The sequence below is a fragment of the Mya arenaria genome, chromosome 8 (genome assembly GCF_026914265.1).
Source record: "Mya arenaria isolate MELC-2E11 chromosome 8, ASM2691426v1".
NCBI lineage: Eukaryota > Metazoa > Mollusca > Bivalvia > Myida > Myidae > Mya > Mya arenaria.
Window position 1 is genome coordinate 46,368,502 of NC_069129.1, and position 21,923 is coordinate 46,390,424.

Genomic DNA, 21,923 nt, shown 5'->3' on the forward strand with positions numbered 1-21,923 from the left:
TCATCTGTTGTTTTTTATTGTTATTTTATTGTTTTAAAATCATTGAAGGTACCAATTTCGTACTTCATGAACTTATTCACAGTAAATTGTATTTTTTTGTGACGAGTTATATAAATCTAACCTAAATATTGCAAGAGTTATTGCCCTTTGTATCTTTTAAAAAAAAAAATACATATTTGTTATGTTTTTACACTCCTGTTTAAAAGACTGGACATATAATAATTCCACCTATGGTGTATGGAAGGGTAGACAGGCACAATCCAGTATTTAGTCCGATCAATTTCTTTTGAACCCTTTGTCCAATCATGACCAAATTTGGTCAGAATGTATATGAACGTGTTTGATAATTAGCAAATTTGCTGTAGTTACCCGAGAGTTATTGCACTTTAATTATAGAAATTACCTAAAATTGCTCCTGTTATATCAATAACTTTTTAAGCATTTGTCCAATCATCACAAAATTTGGTGAGAATGTGAATGGGCATAACACATCAGAGAAGCCAAATCCGTGTTATTGCCTTTTAATTATCTACAAGTCTACAGCACAAAGCTTTACTCAGGTGAGCGATATAGGGCCATCTTGGACCTCTTGTTTTCTTTTAACCAGGTTTTAACATAGTGAAACCTGGTTATTAGAATGACGAACGTCGTTGTTCGGGCAGGCGGCCGGGAGGTTTCACCTATGAAACTGAATAATTGCAGTAATGGTTGACATATCTTGACCAAACTTGGTCTATAGGAAGAGTTTATGGATACCTTTCATGGGATTGCGTTTGGGGTCCCTAGAGTCAATGTCACTGTTACTAAAAATAGAAAAACGGATGAAACTGAATAATTTTAGTTAGGGTTGACATATATTGACCCAACTTGGTATAAAGGAAGAGTTTTTACTTTTAGATACCTTTCATGGGATTGCGTTTTGTGTCCCTAGGACCAAGGTCAAGGTCACTGTTACTAAAATAGAAAAAAAATCAGTTGAAACTGAATAACATTAGTCAGGGTTCACATATCTTGACCAAACTTGGTATAAAGGAAGAGTTTATGGAGACCTTTCATGTGATTGCGTTTAGGGTCCCTAGGGACAAGGTCACTGTTACTAAATCTACATGCTGAAGTTCTTCTGTCAATCATTGAAAAACCTGGTTTCGTCGCATTGCGGCGTTTCTTGTTGTTTTTTTTTTACTTTTTTGGGGGGTGAGGGGCGTGGAAAAGGGTTTGGTCTGGCAATGAATGTAACTGCCGCCTATATATACAACATATGATGTCAAACATCACGCCAATATCCCAAGATGAATGTGGTTTTGTATATTGATAATGAATAAAAGTCATTCGTCTTCTATTAATTTATCTAATATATGACTTTATCTCTATATTGCATTGTTCAATGCTTATTTTAACATAGGGATGTGTATCTGAAACCTAAAACCATTTATCCCAGGCATCAATCAGATTAATCAGAATAAATTTGTTACTTATTGTTTTTTGAGGAATCGTGACTTAACGCCTTAGATTGTATATGCAATACCATACATATAACAAAACAAAAGGGAACTGTAACGAACAACTGTATCATGTTTTTCTGTAATAAAGTGATTATATAAAAATATATAAGGATTTAAGTATTACACCTTATTAAGAGAGGTACAAAGAAATTTGAGGGCTTTTTGTATCGGGGGAACGGGGAGGGAAACGCGTAGATGGGAGGGAAAGGGCTTAATAATGGAGGTGGTGAGGGGTAGGGGATAATGAGAGGGGGTGGAGAAAAGGCAATGGAATGTTGGAGGGCAAATGAAGAGGCAATGTAACTGGGGAATGGATGTATAATAGAAGAACAAAAGGAGCAAAAGGTGGTAGGAGAAAGGGAGGAAAAAATGATAGGGTAAATGGAGAGTGAGTGAGATCTGACATGAGAGGGGGGAGATTGAGAGGGGAGAGGGTAAAATGAGAGTGACATTGGGTATTAAAAGGGGAATGGGAGAGTGAGTGATACGATGGGGGGGGGGGGAATATGAGAGAGGATAGATGGATACGAGACAGTGAGAATTAGAGGATAGATGTACACTAGCGGAACTAGGAGGCGAATCCTGCGCCCTCCCTCTATCTATTTTATCGTTCAAGTGAACTTGTTTTCAATATAGGAGAAAGCAAGTGATAAAATGCGCCCAAAATGCCCACTTTCGGACAAGAAATTGTTAAAAATTTCTGAGGGAAGAGCACCCAAACTCCCCTGCAAACATTTTTAACCAAATATATTTCGGTTGTATGGCTAGGGCGCAAATCAAAAGATAACGACCTGAACTTACGCCCTCCTATTACGTCTAATCCTAGAACCGTCCCTGGATGCATATGGGAAAGGGAGAGAAATAGGGTATAGAGGATATGGACAGTGTAGTGAGTGGTATTCAAGGGGGAGGACGTAATTTTGTTTCATGCATACATTTTCTCTTCTTGTATTGACGGATTTCTTTGTCACTGCGGTATTGTGTGATTTGTTGTATACAGTAACGTGAGGCTCGTTAGCCTTCTAAATCGGGCCATGGTGGAGTTCAAGTCTGTTCCTGAAGTGAAAACGTCGTTGACTTCAAATTATGATACGCATCACATACCAAACGGAAAGACTCGTGATCATTAGCGATTCTCAGAACTCAAAACGTATCATCTCAAGACTAAACAACTGTGCAGAAGTTGTTTGCATTTCACCAAAATGTGGGTAATATGCTTGCAATGAACACAATGGGGGTTAAGGAACAAAACAATCGGCCAGGAAACATGTACAGTCGAGTAATAACCATGAAGTTTGAAAGAAAGAAATATATACATGCAAGCACAGTTACAACATGCACAGATATGCCATATTTGCCGAGAAAATACGAAATATTGTGGATAAAATCGACACGTTTATTTGTAAACATTGCCTCCTAAGTCACAATCTGTTCAATAACTTTTTTATCTTTAAAATTATCCTACCAAACTAAGATGTCGATCGAAGAAAACGATTTTCACCACATACTGGACGCATACATTTTTCAAAATTTAGAGAAAAAATACACTTACCAGGCAAACGTTGGTACCTGAATCGTTACTTTTCATTATATATCCGCCATTTTGTTTGCCATGAAACATTTTTCTCACTTAATGTTTGCATGAAACGAAATTACGCCCTCTCCCTTGGGTATCGGGGGTAGAGAGAGAGGGAGAGAGAGGTGCCTCAACAAACGTTTAAAACCGCATCTCTTTTTCCGAGTGCAAAAAAGTACATCATTTTGTTTGCGCCCGTACCTATTATTTTGTCTGGACTTACTATTTTTTCGTGACTATCAGAAACTTACATTTTCTTCAGGAGACAGACAGAAAAGGGGAATTCTAGGCACACTGAAAGCAGAAAGTGTGATCGTGCTAAGCATGGTAGGTGACAGACCGTACTTACGAATTATAACAAAGATAAAATCATTTGCGAACAAAGCCTGCATACATTAGAGAAAAAATGTGTTTTGCGTTAAATATATATGTGAAGTTTATTAATATTAACAACGTATCGCTTATCTCCAGAGTGCGGTTTTTATTTATTGTTTATAAAAATCGCATTCGCCGCTTCTGTTTATCTTTGAAATAAAAAACAAGTATTTTTATATCTCTTGCTCGCCCTATTTTTTATCTTGAAAATCCGTAGAACAGAATAATTATTATGTGTGGCCTAAAGAATATTAATGAACATGCGCAGTGAAATACACCAATTTACTTCCTTGTTCGTTCTGAAGATCTCCTAGATCAAGGTAAATATTACTTGTATTTATTTGCTGTGTAATCTATGATACAACCGACGTAATACATATACCAAGTTTTTTCGGGGAGAGGAAAAAAGAACAAATTAACGTAATTGAATAATTGTAACTAAACTCTAAATCAGACGGTACTTCGATCCCTACTTTCGTTTTGAAAATTATTTCTGTTGACAAAACATAATAGCTGAAGGTTTCGTTTTCATTGGTATCAACTAGTTCGCGTATATAAGAGATTCATATGTTTCGTTTCCATAGATGGAGGTACCCGGAAAGAGACGTGACCCTGACCTTGACACGGGTTCCGCTGACGCCACAATCTACTGCCAGCCGTGTGGAGAGGGCGGTAAACGCGCTGTGGCCCAGGGCTTCTGTCAGACCTGCGAGGAGTACATCTGTGCTCCTTGTATCGAGTACCATAAGCGATTGAAAATCTCCAGGAACCACATTCTGCTGTCCAAAGACAAGATGCCGACCTTCTACCCGTCCACTAAGCATTCCGTTATCGGTGACATGGAATATTGTAAAAAACATCCGAAAGAAATGATCAAGTTTTACTGCCCGACCCACGGCGACCTTGGCTGTGGTGACTGTGTCGTACTCGACCATCGCAGCTGTAAAGTCGATTACATCGCTGAAGTGGCTAAAGATTTTGTCATAGGGAACGAATTCAGAGAGCTGGAACCAACAATTAAACGAAAAGACGATATTCTATCTGGGTGCATACGTAATGTCGAGGAGTTTTTGGACGAGGTCGAAAACCAGTCTAAAGATGAGATCGCCAGATTGAGGAAGTTTCGTGCAGAAATAAACAACTACCTGGACCGTCGCGAGAAGGAACTGCTCGACAACCTCCAGAAAGTGAAAACCGAGGATGAAAACGTGCTGACTGACCTAAAAACTGATTATGAGGCAAAGAAATCGGGACTTGAGGCTTTGAGGACGGAACTGTCTTCCGCTCACGTATCGGTGAACCAGCGGTACGTTGCAGCGAGGAAAGCCCAGAAGGAGTTACATGATATCAAAGACGAGATTGAGAAAAAGGCTGGCCTGATGATTGCCCGGAAGCTCCGGTTTACTAAGGACTCGAACACAGAGCGTCTTCTGGGATCGAGCATGGGCATGGGAACACTGGACGTTGTGGGAGAGTTCCGTAAGGAAAGTACGTATAAATTTAGTTATATACATATCATTTTCCAAAGCATATATATGTTAAATTAAACATCAGGACATTCTCCATATGCCATGGCCTTAGCGTCGTGTTCTGTGTTCATGTTCACTCATGTTCAACATTACGGAACACAAAGAACTGTTCTTGCCGGTTAGCTTTGCCAACGAATTAAGCTAACAAGCCTTAGTATTTTAGAAAAATACCTTTTATTTATGTTGGAAATGTACATCATGTACAACAATCGAACATAGTCAGAGGGCGGCATAGGTATCAGCTCTTTGTCATTTCATGTAGGAGTCAAAGCCAAGAAACCTTTTATATTTACATGCATTTCGTATAAACATTTAATAGCAGAATGTGTCCGGTTTACACAGTCGTTAAAACAACGTACGTTTTGTTATTAATCGTATTTTTCATATGCTACATGTTTAACGTACAAACACTGACTGACGTTGATGTCATGTTTCGATGCCATTAATGCAAATTAAATGTTATCGAATTGTGATTCGTTGTCAAATGTTATACGGTGCGGAGGATGGGGGGTGTTATACACGCAGATATCCATACCGTATATGCACGGCCTTGTTATGCACCGTTGGTTGGCACATTAAATCGCACCGTCCGTCCACCCGGCCGTTCAGTTGTCCGTGTCCGGTCAGTAACTAAGTTATTCAGCGATGGATTTTAAAATTACTCGGAGCATGTGCCTGGTACATAAATACGACATGTCGCGTGTAAAATCCACATCCCTACTTCAACGTTTAATGTGACACTTCCATCTGTACCACAAGCAAATGATGCATATATACGTACACAATATATAGTTGGTTTTGTCCGGCTATTGCTCTAACATGCACGGAGGCATTTTAAATAAGTTGGTAAATGTATTCAGTGCATAAAGGTGATGCGCCGTATATAAGAACCACGAATCTATCTCGAAGTTCAATGTCACACTTTCAGGTTATGAAATTATGAAATATTGCATATACCATATATAATTATATAGCATAGCTTGATGTGCTCGGGTAAACCTATGTACTATGACAATGTTTTTGGCACAATAAGACAACGTGTCACGTTCAAGGCCCACATCATTAACTCAAATGTCAAGGTCAAACTTTCAGGTTGATCATTATAAAATGCTTCACATATTCACTGAGATAATGTTGGTCAAGTCAGGGCTGTAATCTTGTCATGCACGGATACATGTTTAAATTACTTTGTACAAGTGATCGGTTCATAACGCCACACGTCCCCACCTCCTACTGCAACACTCTTTAACAATTGACGTCAACCATCATCAATGAGGCCAGTATATGCGTAAATGGTTTATTGGTAGTTCTTCCTGAATGAAAGCATACAAGTAGCATGCTCTGTAGAAATGAATGGCAATTCGGTGGTATTCGTCACTAACTGTGAAATCTTTTTAAAATCCATCTTCACATTTAAAATCATAAGGTTATCAAATTTTAACGTAGTAAATATACGTAGAAATACCGTTAAAATTAACCTTTTACGTTTTGAGCGCTGTACTTGTATATTTGGTGCGACAACATTTAATTAAAGAAGACGTTCCAATGCCGTTGTGTGCGACCTGTACCGCCCGAGACCATACAACATATATACGGACACTGCTACATACGAGCATGTGTTTAATGGATTTGTTAAGATAATTGTTTTTAATGATCATATTTATCTTAATCACATGGTACATCCGTACCTTCTATCACTAGGTCATGCTTTGGAATATTAGATCGTCTACGTAAAACTAAGCAACCCTTTTGTTCGTCTGACTTAAAGAAATAATTAAAAACAAAGCTCTTTATTTACCCATATCCAATATTCCTCGTTTTATTTAAGGATCGTAGTTTAACTTCAAAAATCTTTGATCTGAATAGTTGTGTCAAAAAGCAAAATATTTGTTTTGCATGCTTATTTTTAAAACTGGCTAAATTACAAAACATACACATATGTAGCAATATTACGAGAATATTATAATTTTCAATTATCGACAGAATAAATTAAGTAATACTGTCCCACTGATAAAGAGTGTTTTCATAAGTTATTTAAGAAACAGCGATCTCAGTAAAAAATGTGTTCATTGTTTAAAGTCAGACTCTGCAAAAGTCAACTGTTTAATCAAATGAATGTTAAGCACAAACACCAAACATAACATATGTAAAATTTTCTTTGTATTACCGGGTCGACGTACTGTTTGTTGACCTGAAAAATAGTGTGTATTAAAGTTGTAAACTGTCAAATAAGTTTTGTACCGTTGTCTTGAGCTCAACGCCATAGTTGATCACATTTTTTATTTTGCTTCAGTTCCAGTTCCTGACCTTTCTACTGTGACATGGAAGAAGGTGGAAGACATCAACGTGAGAACGTCCCTGGACAAGAAGAGCTGCTGGATCACCGGCTCCGCCCTGCTGTCTCAAGGTGTCTTCCTCCTGAGTGACTACGATAACTGCAGTGTCAAACTGGTGGACCTCACGACCCGCACCGTCACCTCCCGCCTCCAACTGCCATACAATCCATGGGACGTGTGTGTGCTCCCTGGTGACCAGGCCGCAGTCACTCTAATGAGTAATTCCATGATTCAACTTGTGTCGACAACGGGAGGACAGTTGTCTTGTAGAAAAGAAATTAAATTGTCATCTGGGTGTCGTGGTATTGCGTATTACAACAATAGATTATACGTTTCGTTCGTATCAGATCCGCGTATTGAAGTGATGACATTGGATGGTCATATTATAAGTACATTCCAAACAGATGGTGGAAAAAAGCTTTTCCAAACCCCATGTTTCCTGACTGTATCAGCTTCCACACCACCGACCCTGTACGTGTCTAACGAAGCTGCACACACCGTCCACCAGCTGTCTCTAGACGGGAAGGTCCTACTAGAGTACAGTGACAAGAAGCTCGATTATCCCGAGTCCGTGGTGGCGGTAGGTCCGGGTCAGCTGCTCGTCTGTGGGCGGGGCAGCCGCAACGTGATACTGCTGACGGAGAGGGACGGCAAGATAGTGGAAATACTGGGACATAAGGACGGACTGGCCAATCCCTTATCTGTGTCCTTTTGTCCTTACAAACGTGCCATAGTTGTCGGGATGTTCAATAATGACTCCCTGTGTGTATTTAATGGAAACTGACAGTGTTTTTTCGTCAGTCGATTTTATTCTGTCTCTGGTGGAAAATACCATGTATTCAATAATGTTTGTGCAACTGAATAGTAAATGCAAAAATATTTGTGTGAAACAAAAGTGGAATGAATGTTAAATGACATGTAAATATATATAATAATGTTAAGCGTATTTTTGGTTTGAAAGGTTAACGAATTAGTGTAAGTTTTGTATTATTAACACATTTAAACTAAGCATTATTTTAGGTGTTTTTGTTGTTGATTTTAATGTTCAATAAATTCAACTAAATTGTATGAAATGATTGCCATATCTAAAATACTTTTAGCAATATTATATATTCAAGAGTATATTATTTCCTCGTTTAAAGGTTAAAATAAAGTGTTTCACAAGGTTTAAGTTAAAAGGATAATTTTCGCTTTCCAGTTATAATCCAGTTAACTAATTTAAATGTGTTAAAGCTGACATTAATAAAATACATTTACATTGAACGTTAATGCGGGGAATTTTTAAATAATTATAAAACATTTTAAAATGGGAATTTCCAAGTAACCATCCATTTTCTAATTGAAATGCTTACAATTCGAAAACTTTTTTTTTTCAAAATTGACAGTCAAAATGTTTTTACAGGTTAATGCCTTGTTATATTTACAAGTTATGTATAAATCTAGTTTTCTTTCGACAAAGCATGAAAATGGCCGAATATTTTTTCATACATTTTAATTTTGAAATGTGTATGAACAATTCTCAATCCTATTATACAAACTTTTTACCAAATTTCACTGATCATTTAGGAAAAAAATAAAACTCCTTATGAAACACAGTTTAACATTCATAATTGCATGAATGTGGCCATGACGTCACATGTAATCAAATTTGCGATTTCCCCGAGTCCAGTGTCACATTAGGCGTCTCATTATTTCTGGGTGAAGAGGTGAGGGGTCGGGGTATTTCCTTTTTTTACGAAAATCCATTTTATGTATTGTATATTATATTACTGTATTCTGTAACCAGTTTTCTATATCATCCGTGTACTAATAAATGTGTTTTAAAACATTCAAATTCGTCTTGTTTGCAGAACAACTGTCTAACGCGTATTTAAATGATGGATTTTTGAAATTTGAATGTATTCTGCAGAAAACAACCAGCTTACTGTGAGTTTACTCATATGTAGTTTACAAGTGGTAATACACAGTTATTGCAGGTTTAATTCCAATGCTGGATTATAAGGTACATGTTCCTGTATTTGTCTCACCAAAAAGTTATCTGCAAATATGACAAAAACAAATTCGATTTTGAGTAATCTGTAAATTACATACCAGTAGGCGGCAGTATTTTTCAACAATTAGTTAATAATTCCATCAACACGAAACTCGCTGACCGTATTTTTGAGTGAACTGTCTCGCTGAAGTTAAGTCGTATAACCTACCAATGTTACTTAAGAGTAATGCCCCTTTGCCATGAAAATATAATTATAATGACTTATATTGATGTTATAATAGAGTATACTGTCTCAGTCACGTTTAGATGAGCGATCAACGGCCTCAGTAAGTCAATAGTTATGTCCATTTTACATAAATGTGCACTCGACTAATCTTATAAGCGTGACACTACTAAATCTTCAATATTTTGTTTATTTCTTAATTTTATTGAAAAAATAATATCCAAATTTATAGCACAGAATAGGTAAATCTATACAAATATAATACGCTATTTATTTTGAAATAGTTAAGATAATTAATCGAATCAGTGGGTTTAATAGCCAAACCCATAAAATGCACGAGAAAATCGCCATTTGACGCGAAATAAAATCGCACGTGCCTAAACACACAGTTAAGCAATGTGCCCATATAAAAAGCAAACTGGCGCGAATGTCTCTACAATAAACATGGGTAGCAGTTGGATTTATTTTGGCTGGTGCCTCCAAAAGGGAGATATGTTTTATTTTATTTACATTTGCAAGTAAATAATTTGTTAATAAATATTTAAAATTACAAAAAAACCTGATATATATAAAAATGCGTTTTACTGTCCTAGTATCTGGTATAGTGTTTTATGCATACTGTACCACTTGAGTACCATTAACATAAGGTATGCCCTTCCAAAGTGGTACCCCTTTATTTTTCACAGAGGCAGCATAGCGGGTTTAATATTATTTCTACAAAATTTTAAAACATTTTTTTTTCTTATTATCCTAAAAAGAAAAGAAAAAGTAGTTAAAGCAATTTAAATAGCATGTATAATTGTGTACATATTTCCTTAAAATCGTTATTTCTCGAAATGCAACAGTAGTCCTTATTAAAAAGTATGCACTGAATAAGCGATAAAAAATAGTATTCGACGCATTAATGATTTCAGGTCGCTATAAGTGTGGGCATTCACAGAAAACACAATTGCTTAACTTATAAACAAGTACCGGACCACGCGTTATTGAATAATGCAAAATTAGTTAAGAAAATAAAACTCACAAACGTATTCATGATGCATAATCTTTTGAGTTTTTACTGATGTAAAAACCTGATATTTTGTTGCAATTGTATTTTGCAATAATTTATTTAAATATACGTGTACGTTTGTACTGTAACTTTCCAAAATGTTCAATGAATTATGTTCACACGTTCCTAAATATTTCAAAATTAAACTTGTCATAGTTATAAGGTTCGTCAAGTGTTGTAGGTTTACAGTGAAATATTGCATAGGAATATTACTTGTTCATACATTTACAAAGTTCAGTGATTACCATACAACAAGTATGTTAACTTCCTGACAGAGTGTGTTTTCATGGTATAACACTGGCACCCCTGCTTGCCTTATCTGTCATTAGCTATAAGAAAGCCCGTGAAGCAAATTTCGTCCTCCAAAGTCAATAGTTTTATCCTTGCTATTACGATGAAAAATAGATTAAATATTTTCAATGACAAATGGTTGATTTACATATAGATATTTTATCATAGAATTTTTTTTGAATCATCCGAGGTGCGACAATTCAGATTGTCATATCTTATTTACGATTCAATCGTTTCAAAGATATCATAGTCATCTGGTGATTAAAAGGTTTTGTGCTACTAGGGGTTTGATATGAATGAAAAAAATATACATCCTTGTTATGTAAAAGTATAGAAGTGTTTGACTTTACCCAAATAATTCAATGATTTTTCTTATCAACAACTGAAATATAATCGTAAAAAAATATGTATTATACATAGAAATACCGTCACTCATTTTCCACCAAGTTTGAAGTCCAGTGTATGTCTTGAATTTATCCGAGTCTCACTAAGAACAATAATACCATACTTACTTATTAATTTAAAAAAAAATCTTCATGCCACACCAAATTAAGTTGTTTTTTTATTTCGGAATTACGAGGGTAAAAATTGGGCGAGCGAGCGAAAAAATACTGGTTTTCCATTTCAAAGATATAACAAGAAATTAAAAAAACGCGTTCTGAAGTTGATAAAAAATTAGTTACTATTAGTTCCTTCATATATGACGCAAAACACATATGCCGAATGTGTAAGCATATTTGCATTACTTTTACTTGTACAGTATAAAACTAAATCACTCTTGCAGTAGTTTTACATGAACAGTGCGTTTCAAATTAAAATAACACTTCATTCATTGTACTGTTGTATACATAATGGTACACGGCCATGTGTCATATATTTATACACACTGAGAAAGTGACATTAGGGTAAGATAAATGGTTATGCATCAGCAGTCTATGCGAAAGATACATGACCCGAGGACATGAAATCTGAACATCTCTAACATGCATTTCGTAAATCGAGTCGTGGAAAGCTGATGTTGTTTACACAACATTTCACCTCAGGAGTCAGTAGAGTACCAAAGGGCAACTATAAACCACTTGGCAAATTCTCTGAAAAGCCATTCTTATTTTTGTTTCAAGAGTTTAAATCATGATCAAGGCAAGGCACAATTCTAGGTGCGGGCGCATTATTTAGTACTTTTATGTATTTCGGAAAAAAATAGTTAAGGTAGACACGAACAACTTATCAACTTGCGTTAAAGTCGATTCTATGAACGTTATAGGATACCATGTAAATAACACACTCCTCTTGACTCCCCGACAGGGGTTGTAGTGGCTGCCGTTTTCCCATACATAGTTGACGTCTTTCCGGTCGTCATGGCAAGGCACGATGCATGACGTCATAAACGCCAACGGGCAAGTCGGACGACGTTCGTTAACTCTGCCCCGATCGCGATATCTTTCTGTTACAGGTGTTGTTGGTGGTTGTTTCAAAATCTGATGTGCTGTGCGTAGACTCTCTCGCTCTTGATCATAGTGGAATAACTGGGCGAGGTTTATTTGATCGTCCCTGGCCATGCCACCCCGGACAGTACACAAAGTCGAACGTGATTTACCTGGACATACCCAACTTTATTTGATATGTTTCAGTTCTTGTTCGTTTTCTTCATATTTCAAAAAGAGAAAATGTGAGGTTACGGCTTCCGTGACACGCTCATCGATGTCCCTGACCATCACTTTGAGCTCAGAAACTTTGACCGTGAAAGCATTCCACGTTCTCCCTGTGTGGTCGAATGTTTTCTTTATTTTCCTTGATGTCTTTAATTTCATGTAAGGTTTCAGACACACATGGAGGTTGGATTGAGGCTCCAAATTTGAACTGACAGCCCGAGAGCGGGTGGCTTTTGTTAAATGCAAGGTGGGGCATACAAGTGGCTGTTCTGTTGGTGAATGTTGAGAACAATAATTCGGCAATATGAAACAACACAATATATAATAATGATTTTAATATATCTCCAATTGAAGAAGAAACATTTAAGATTGATTCGGATATAGCTGTAATTCAATTGAAGAGCTAGTGTTTATTTGGAGATATCGTAAATTGTCTATTTTTCAATTTATTGATCAAAACTTTGCAGCTCTCTTTTATGGAGTTGAAGATGCGTATTAGTATATTTCAGTGTATGTAGATTTGGCATTCCATCAAAAAGTAAGAAGTAACTTAAAGTTGATAATTGTATTATCCCTTTTTGGCCGCCCTGGTCATTTCTAAAATAATCAGTCATAACATGTACACAATATGAACCCTTATGCAAATTAATATATTTGATTTCTTTATAAACAGTACTGTGGATCTCTATTACCCAAATGGATTAAGTCTCGAACTCTGCTATGAATCTCTCATACTCAAACAGATTAAGCCTCTAACCTGTTATGACTCCTTTAAAAACAAAAGGGTTAAGCTTCTTACCCTGCTGTGAATCCCTTAAACTTAAACGGATGAAGCATCAAACACGGCTATGAATCCCTCATACTCAGACGGGTATAGCTTCTAACCCGGCTATGAATCCCTCATACTCAAAAGGGTTGAGCCTCTAACCCTGCTGTGAATCCCTCATACACAAACAGATCGAGCCTCTAACCCGGCTATGAATCCCTCATTCTCAAACGGGTGAAGCCTCTAACCCTGCTATGAATCCCTCATTCTCAAACGGGTGAAGCCTCTAACCCTGCTATGAATCCCTCATTCTCAAACGGGTGAAGCCTCTAACCCTGCTATGAATCCCTCATTCTCAAACGGGTGAAGCCTCTAACCCTGCTATGAATCCCTCATTCTCAAACGGGTGAAGCCTCTAACCCGGCTATGAATCCCTCATTCTCAAACGGGTGAAGCCTCTAACCCGGCTATGAATCCCTCATTCTCAAACGGGTGAAGCCTCTAACCCGGCTATGAATCCCTCATTCTCAAACGGGTAAAGCCTCTAACCCGGCTATGAATCCCTCATTCTCAAACGGGTGAAGCCTCTAACACGTCTATGAATCCCTCATTCTCAAACGGGTGAAGCCTCTAACCCGGCTATGAATCCCTCATTCTGAAACGGGTGAAGCCTCTAACCCGGCTATGAATCCCTCATTCTCAAACGGGTGAAGCCTCTAACCCGGCTATGAATCCCTCATTCTCAAACGGGTGAAGCCTCTAACTCGGCTATGAATCCCTCATTCTCAAACGGGTGAAGCCTCTAACCCGGCTATGAATCCCTCATTCTGAAACGGATTAAGCCTCTAACCCGGCTATGAATCCCTCATTCTCAAACGGATTATGCCTCTAACCCGGCTATGAATCCCTCATTCTCAAACGGGTGAAGCCTCTAACCCGGCTATGAATCCCTCATTCTCAAACGGATGAAGCCTCTAAACCGGCTATGAATCCCTCATTCTCAAACGGGTGAAGCCTCTAGCTCGGCTATGAATCCCTCATTCTCAAACGGGTGAAGCCTCTAACCCGCCTATGAATCCCTCATCCTCAAACGGGTGAAGCCTCTAACCCGGCTATGAATCCCTCATCCTCCAACGGGTGAAGCCTCTAACCCGGCTATGAATCCCTCATCCTCCAACGGGTGAAGCCTCTAACCCGGCTATGAATCCCTCATTCTGAAACGGGTGAAGCCTCTAACTCGGCTATGAATCCCTCATTCTCAAACGGGTGAAGCCTCTAACCCGGCTATGAATCCCTCATTCTCAAACGGGTGAAGCCTCTAACCCGGCTATGAATCCCTCATTCTCAAACGGGTGAAGCCTCTAACCCGGCTATGAATCCCTCATTCTCAAACGGGTGAAGCCTCTAACCCGGCTATGAATCCCTCATTCTCAAACGGGTGAAGCCTCTAACCCGGCTATGAATCCCTCATTCTCAAACGGGTGAAGCCTCTAACCCGGCTATGAATCCCTCATTCTCAAACGGGTGAAGCCTCTAACCCGGCTATGAATCCCTCATTCTCAAACGGGTGAAGCCTCTAACCCGGCTATGAATCCCTCATACTCAAACGGGTGAAGCCTCTAACCCTGCTATGAATCCCTCATTCTCAAACGGGTGAAGCCTCTAACCCTGCTATGAATCCCTCATTCTCAAACGGGTGAAGCCTCTAACCCGGCTATGAATCCCTCATTCTCAAACGGGTGAAGCCTCTAACCCGGCTATGAATCCCTCATTCTCAAACGGGTGAAGCCTCTAACCCGGCTATGAATCCCTCATTCTCAAACGGGTGAAGCCTCTAACCCGGCTATGAATCCCTCATTCTCAAACGGGTGAAGCCTCTAACACGGCTATGAATCCCTCATTCTCAAACGGGTGAAGCCTCTTACACGGCTATGAATCCCTCATATTCAAACAGTTTAAGCCTCTAATACTGCTCAGTCTACCTCAGTTACTCCAAAATGTGCTCAAAATGAGCTGGTGCTTATTAGCATAGCTAATCATAGTTAACAGTTCTGTGGTCAAAAATCGTCCTCCTCTGCTGGGCTGACCACTGCTCAAAGTAAACACAACAGCTTGTTCTCTCTCTCCCAAATCTCTTGTACAAATTGAAGCATCTCAACAATTAATGGCCATTTATTCAGGATTCTAAAATGTGAACAGTCAAAATATGTAATTGTAATTTTATTTTCATTTTGGAAACAGGATGAAAAGGTATGTAATCATTGTTTTATCTAAATATATATTACAATACATTTTATATCATAATACAATACATGTAATATCATCTAGTACTTTTAATAGCACTTTTAGCATTTAAATAAAATTGTAAATGTGTGCCCTTATAGAATTCAATTTAAGGAATCATCATCATCATCATCATCATCATCATCATCATCATCATCATCATCACCAAATAGTGGGCTATATTTATACAACGTTTATTGTTCTTTCAGATCTAAAAACAACATATGTCAAGATGATATTCAATAGCCTTATTTTAAAAGATCTCTCAATTCTCATTGATGAAAATGGGACGGGATTTTTCATTATCGAATGTTCGGGTCCCGAGGTCATTTTTAAGAGACTTTTTCGTGTCGTAAACTATATTATACTCGATAATCAGGTTCAACTGTTTATTTGCTCAACTGCTTATATAAAATTCAAATTGTCACAAAACAACTTATTTGTAAAATTAAATTAATAAAGATGTGCCCCCAAAAAACATTGCTTGCTGGCCCGCTGGGGGGGGGGGGGGCACGGGCCCTCTGTGACCCCCCCCCCCCCCGGTAGAACCGCCACTCTGTGATGAGACTTAACATGTTAACATGACACTGAATTTTATACACTAGTTTGTAGCATTTAAAAGTAACCGAAATGTATTTACAGTAGTTGAACTACAATATACTTTTATCATCTACATATTATAATGATGCAAATATATATTCGTTTCAACAAACTTAAAGTACAGGTACTGATTCAGGCTTGAATAAGATATATCTTATTCAAAATCTATCAGGGGCGTAGCCAGCGTTACGCACTTACGCACGTGTGTAACATCAATTTGAAAAACATGGCATCAAAGTCAAGTGCTAAGCTATATATTGACATCAGAATAAAGGGAATATCAGCTATAGAAAGCATTGTTTTTCTGTTCTAGATAGCTTACAGAGCCTAAAATATCACTTGGTAACTACATTCGGCGGCCTCGAACCTATAAATCCCTCCAAATACACGTAAGTGCTCAACATGTTAGTTACATTTTCCCCTTTTTTCCCTACAGTTACAGGGATATCCCCATCCCATACCCTCCCACATTTATGCGTAACAATCAGTAAAGCCTGGCTACGCCCCTGTCTATCCCATGTAAAAGTGATTTTGAAAAAAAATATGGATTCATGATTGAAACAGCATATATTTCAGCTTAGTGAGTTAAAATATGTACGGTAAATCAATTTAACGAACTGTTTTGCAATACGATTGACAAAATTTAATAAAAATGTGTCTGCTGGACAATCAAATAACTTAAAACTAATGCAGAAAGTTAAAATTGTTGAGTGAGTCTCTTTTATAACAAAATGTACATGGACGATTGTATGCATGTTGATGTTCTTGTTCTTTCAATATTACCATGTATGTTCAATTAAATGTTGCTTTAACCAAGAAACTAATTTATGGGAATTTGGATGTTGATCAGTTTATTGCTGTAAATTGTGTTCATACATTTAACATTTACACTTAATAAGAATACATCAAAAAGTTATGTGATTTTTGTAGACCCAGATTGCCTTTCTAATTCAACTCTGAAACTCTGAAATGTGAAGTGGACATGCATTCATGTATCAGCATTCCTTATCGCAGAGAGGCCAATTTAACCCATAGATGTATGGCCTCCAAGGGTGAACATTTCTTCACACTGACCTGATAATATCTCTTAACCGTTAGCCCACTAGGCTCAGATCTGAGGGGAAATTCTGAGAATTGGAGTAACTGGGTAGGACTGTGCTATGAATCCCTCATACTCAAACGGATTGAGACTTAAACCTAGCTACAATAATGAGCGATCAGGGATACCTTTTTATTATTTTGACAGTTCATGTGTATCCCTGTAACACGAGTCTGCCATAGTCTAAAAATCGTCAAAAGACTCATTGACGGCTGGACTAGACTTAAACCCTGCTCTGATTTCCTCAATCATGCTCAAACGGGTAACGCCTTTAACCTTCTAACCGTGCTATGAATCCCTCATACTCAAACGAGTTAAGACTCTAAATCTGCTATGAATTCCTCGTACTCAAAAAGGTCAAGCTACTAAATTAAGCTGCTTAGAATTTCTCGTACGTTCTCAAACGTTTCAAGCCTTTATTACCCCTGCTATGAATTCTTCATTCTAAAACGGATTAAGCTTCTATTCTGCTATGAATCCCTCAAACGGGTAAAGTTTCTTACCACCATAATCACCCTAATGACATTTATTAACAATTTCGTATGTTAGTATTCTACATGTATTGGTTTTCCAAATATACAGGTATCCTATATTTAGCTCATAACCTCAGTATCACATGCATTCAGCCATACTGTATGACCTGCTATTTTTACAGGTAAACACAAGCCTATTGCTTTATAATACGGATCATAAACGGTGACATTCTTTGAAGAGGAGTCTGCAAATTCAAAAAAAATGTAAGCTTATACGTTCTTATGTTTGTACTCAGTAGCTCAGATTAATCTAATTTAATGAATTATAAATATCGCAATTTATGATAGTGGTGTCACAGGCGTCTGAATCATTTATTGTCACTAATATGTTGATATATACATAATATATGTATACATATACACATATATCAAAGGCACTAAACATCTTCAGATGTGTTGTTTATCTCATTTTATGTACCCAAAATGGCTCGAATCAACATTTTAGTGACAAATACTGATTCAGACGCCTGTGACTGGAGTATAAAAGCAATCTTCATTATGCAACATTAATGTGTATGTGTATGCAAGTTATACACACTTTATCACAATATGCATTTGGGCTTAGAGAAGATAAACAACCCCCATTTATGATAAGAGATGAATAGTTAATGCTTGTTATATACAGTTTATTTATAAGTAAAGTTTTCACTTAAAGAAGAATACTAACACCTTTGAATATCAGCATAAATTGAAATTATTTTTTGACTCATATGATGATTAAATAACATTCAATACATTTTTCGGACACTAAATAAAGAGATGTAATTTTATGAATGTTATATGTTTCATGAATTAGTAAATACTTTCTTTTTCAACAAGAAAACGTGTTGCCTACTTACCTAAATGTAACTAAGGGAGACAAATCTTGATATACTGCAGTATAATTTCACATTGTAGTTATTCATGCTGAATTTTATGTTTCATATATAGCTATGTCTGTAGTACTGTATTTCACTTAATGCTTTGATATGAATAAATAAAAATGTATCACCCTTTAAGATCTTATAAATCGAACACATTCCGCATGTTGCTGTAGTAAATAATCCAACAATGTATCAAACCGTTCCTATGGTAATGTGGCTGAACAATTTGAAGGGAGGGCGAACGTGAAACGGCTCCTATAGAAATCAGCGCCGATCATGACGACGATGCAAGTATTTTAGGTAATATTCGTGTTATGCCATTTTCATACTCAGAAAATCATAGCGATTTTGCAAGACATATGATAATTATAATTCTGTTTTAATTCTACATATTTTGAAAATAAGTTAGTCGTTTCGTTTGTAACTGCTCATTTCTTAAGAGCGCAATTTTAAGCTACGATTTAATTGGCCGGTTGAAGTAAAACCAATGCAATCTGTACATGTATGGATCCTTCACGTTGAATTGAGACCGCCTCTTTAGTAGTAAAGTCTCTTTGATAATGAAATAATACTTCAAATCGCTTGTGATGTTTCTTTGATGTGAGAAGTCGATTGACAGGTCATAGATATTGAATATTTCCCGGCTTCAAAATCTTAAATTACTAAGCTCACTTGCAAACAGTTGTATATGTCATGTCTGGGATAAAAGCATCCTCGGCAGCCAAGCGTGTCATAACATAGTATAGGTTATTATACGCTGGGCAGCCGAGGATGGGGTGAAAGATGACTTGTATACAATCGATTACAATTACAAATTTAGCAGAATTCGAGATGCCTGAACATCGGGTGGAGTGGACAGACGTAAAGGGATCCAGGATGTAAAGGACGCCCTGAAGGAATGCATCCTGTTGCCCCTCAAGTTCCCCGCCTTGTTCAAGGGCATGCGGGTCCCACACAGAGGGATTTTGTTGCTAGGGGTCAGTGCCGGTGACAATATCATGAATCATATTATTTGTGTGTAATAATTTTAAATAACAATTATAGTCTTAATTGATTCACGTATCAATAGAAATGTGTCTTAACTATAATTTTTAATGTATTATATAAAGTGATGTTAGATATAAACATTTTTGTCGTTCCATTTCTTTAAAGCTGCACTCTCACAGATTGAACGTTTTGACAACTTTTTTATTTGTTGTCTTGGAACGAGCAAATTTTTGCGCAAATATCTGCAAACCAGTGACAAAAGACTGCTGACAAAAGATCAGATCGCAGCTTTTCATATTTTCGTCCCAATATTGATGTTGTATGCATTTTTCTTAAACCGTTAGTAACGGTTTAAGCCATAAAACATTATATTTGGAATGGAAATATGAAAATCTGCGATCTGATATTTTGTCAGCAGTCTTTCATCACAGATTAGCGGATATTTACGCAAAAAATGCTAAGTCCAAGACAAAAAAATAAAAAAAGTTGGAAAAACGGTAAATCTGTGAGAGTGCAGCTTTAAGGCTCTTCTATACACTAATGTACACGTAACACATCCCTTTAAACGTATGGTAAATCATGAATGGGCGGCATACTTGCAGGCTCCAGGAACCGGAAAGACGCTTCTTGCGCGTGCTCTTCAGACGGCGGCCGGAAGAGACGTCACCTGCTTCTACGTTAACGCATGGGACCTTCTCGGAAAGTACTCAGGCGATCCGGAAGAGTAAGAAAACCAAGTGCTTAAGAATGTAATTTTCCTTTACTTAATTCTGGTATTCGGTGGTAATAGGGCAAAACAACGTCAAAAGTAGGATATATGACTTCTGGAATCGATGCAAGTTAATAATTATGTACATATTTAAACGAAAGATCAGGTATCAGTTATATTCAAATGAAAGATAAAAGTATAAGTTTGAAAGTTACTTAATAAAAACTGTTCTGGCAAACACTGTGTTTCAATGTAGGAAATTGCGGGCTCTATTTTCGGCAGCCCAGTCCCGGGAGCCGGCCATCATATTTCTGGACGATATTGAGGTGATCGGCTCAGACTCGGAGAACGACCGGAACAGGAGGGCATGCAATGAAATGTTGATCGGCTTTTCACAGCTCCAAAACAGTGAGTAATCCTGGGTGTTTGATAAAGCATAACTACTCAGTACACTATGATCCGGCAAATTAAAAATGCAATATTCAGGATTTTTAGGTGAATTCCATTCATACCTATGTTAAAACACTGTGAGGCGACAAGCCATTCAAAGTTCTATTTTATCTACGCCTGTAGTGTTTTTTTTTCAGATGTGTTTGTGGTAGGCCTCACCCATGCGCCCTGGGCCATTAACCTGGCGTTGTTGAAGCGATTCAGCAAACGGCTGTATATGCCTCTTCCTGACACGGACGCACGGACGGACATACTGTGCGCCCAGCTCCGCTACATGGACCACACGCTCACGGAGGAGCACCTCCGGTTGGTGGCTGTTTGTCATACATATTCATATCGGTGTATTTCGTATGTTCTGGTACATACGTTTTTCTCTGCATATATTTAAGTTTGAAATAACATTTAAGAATACAATGGAAATCAAAGCGACTAGCATTCATTGGACACCGTTTCACTCTCATCCTTGTAAGCTTTATTAGAAGCAGCGCTAGATGCGAGTTGTTTAATGAATCAGACATGCTGGAGCCATATAAATTGCATATATAGTCCTAGTAAATTCTAAGAATGTCTCAATATATCATCATGATATAATTTTCATATCACCTATTAATATCACTATGCAGGAGCCTTAGTTCCCGGTGCGCGGGGTTCAGCGGGTCCGACCTCGTAGTGCTTGTGCGTGATGTCGCCATGAAACCCGTCCGCAGGCTCCAGGCCGCCACACACTTTAAAAGGGTGACATTACAGTCATGAAATACTAGTAAATTGGACACTAGTAAACGTAATTCTGTCAAACAATGTGTTCATTATGGGCAGTTTGCAGTATATGGTTTCCATTCGTGTCAAATGTGTTGTTATGTAACCCAAGTTAGTTTTCTTTGTGATGGATTGTATGAAACAACGTAGGTCACTAAGACACACTATAAGTGCATTCAAAATATAAGGTGTTGGGGCAGATCTGCATTGTACAATACTATACTGACACAACAATCGGAGCATCTTGTCCATATTCCTTACAAATTACCTCGAATGTAAGGCAGATTACACAAATTCAAAAGTGATTACAGAGTATTTAATCAAACCATGATTATACCATCTCATACCA

The 21,923-nt window shown here is 37.6% G+C and overlaps 2 protein-coding genes across 2 annotated transcripts; both read left to right on the top strand.

Annotated features, from left to right (window-relative positions):
* Positions 1 to 3,703: 3,703 nt before the first annotated feature.
* LOC128243314 (uncharacterized) lies at positions 3,704 to 9,146 on the top strand. The gene is made up of 3 exons (XM_052961018.1): positions 3,704 to 3,773; positions 4,038 to 4,941; positions 7,276 to 9,146. The coding sequence occupies exons 2-3, from the start codon at positions 4,038 to 4,040 to the stop codon at positions 8,100 to 8,102; spliced, it is 1,731 nt and encodes a 576-aa protein (XP_052816978.1). The 5' UTR covers positions 3,704 to 3,773; the 3' UTR covers positions 8,103 to 9,146.
* A 6,390-nt stretch (positions 9,147 to 15,536) lies between these two features.
* On the top strand, positions 15,537 to 21,571 carry LOC128244258 (vacuolar protein sorting-associated protein 4-like). Its single transcript, XM_052962277.1, has 6 exons — positions 15,537 to 15,544; positions 19,532 to 19,649; positions 20,262 to 20,383; positions 20,625 to 20,776; positions 20,956 to 21,124; positions 21,442 to 21,571. Exons 1-6 carry the CDS (start codon positions 15,537 to 15,539, stop codon positions 21,569 to 21,571), a joined length of 699 nt encoding a protein of 232 aa, XP_052818237.1.
* Positions 21,572 to 21,923: the final 352 nt, after the last annotated feature.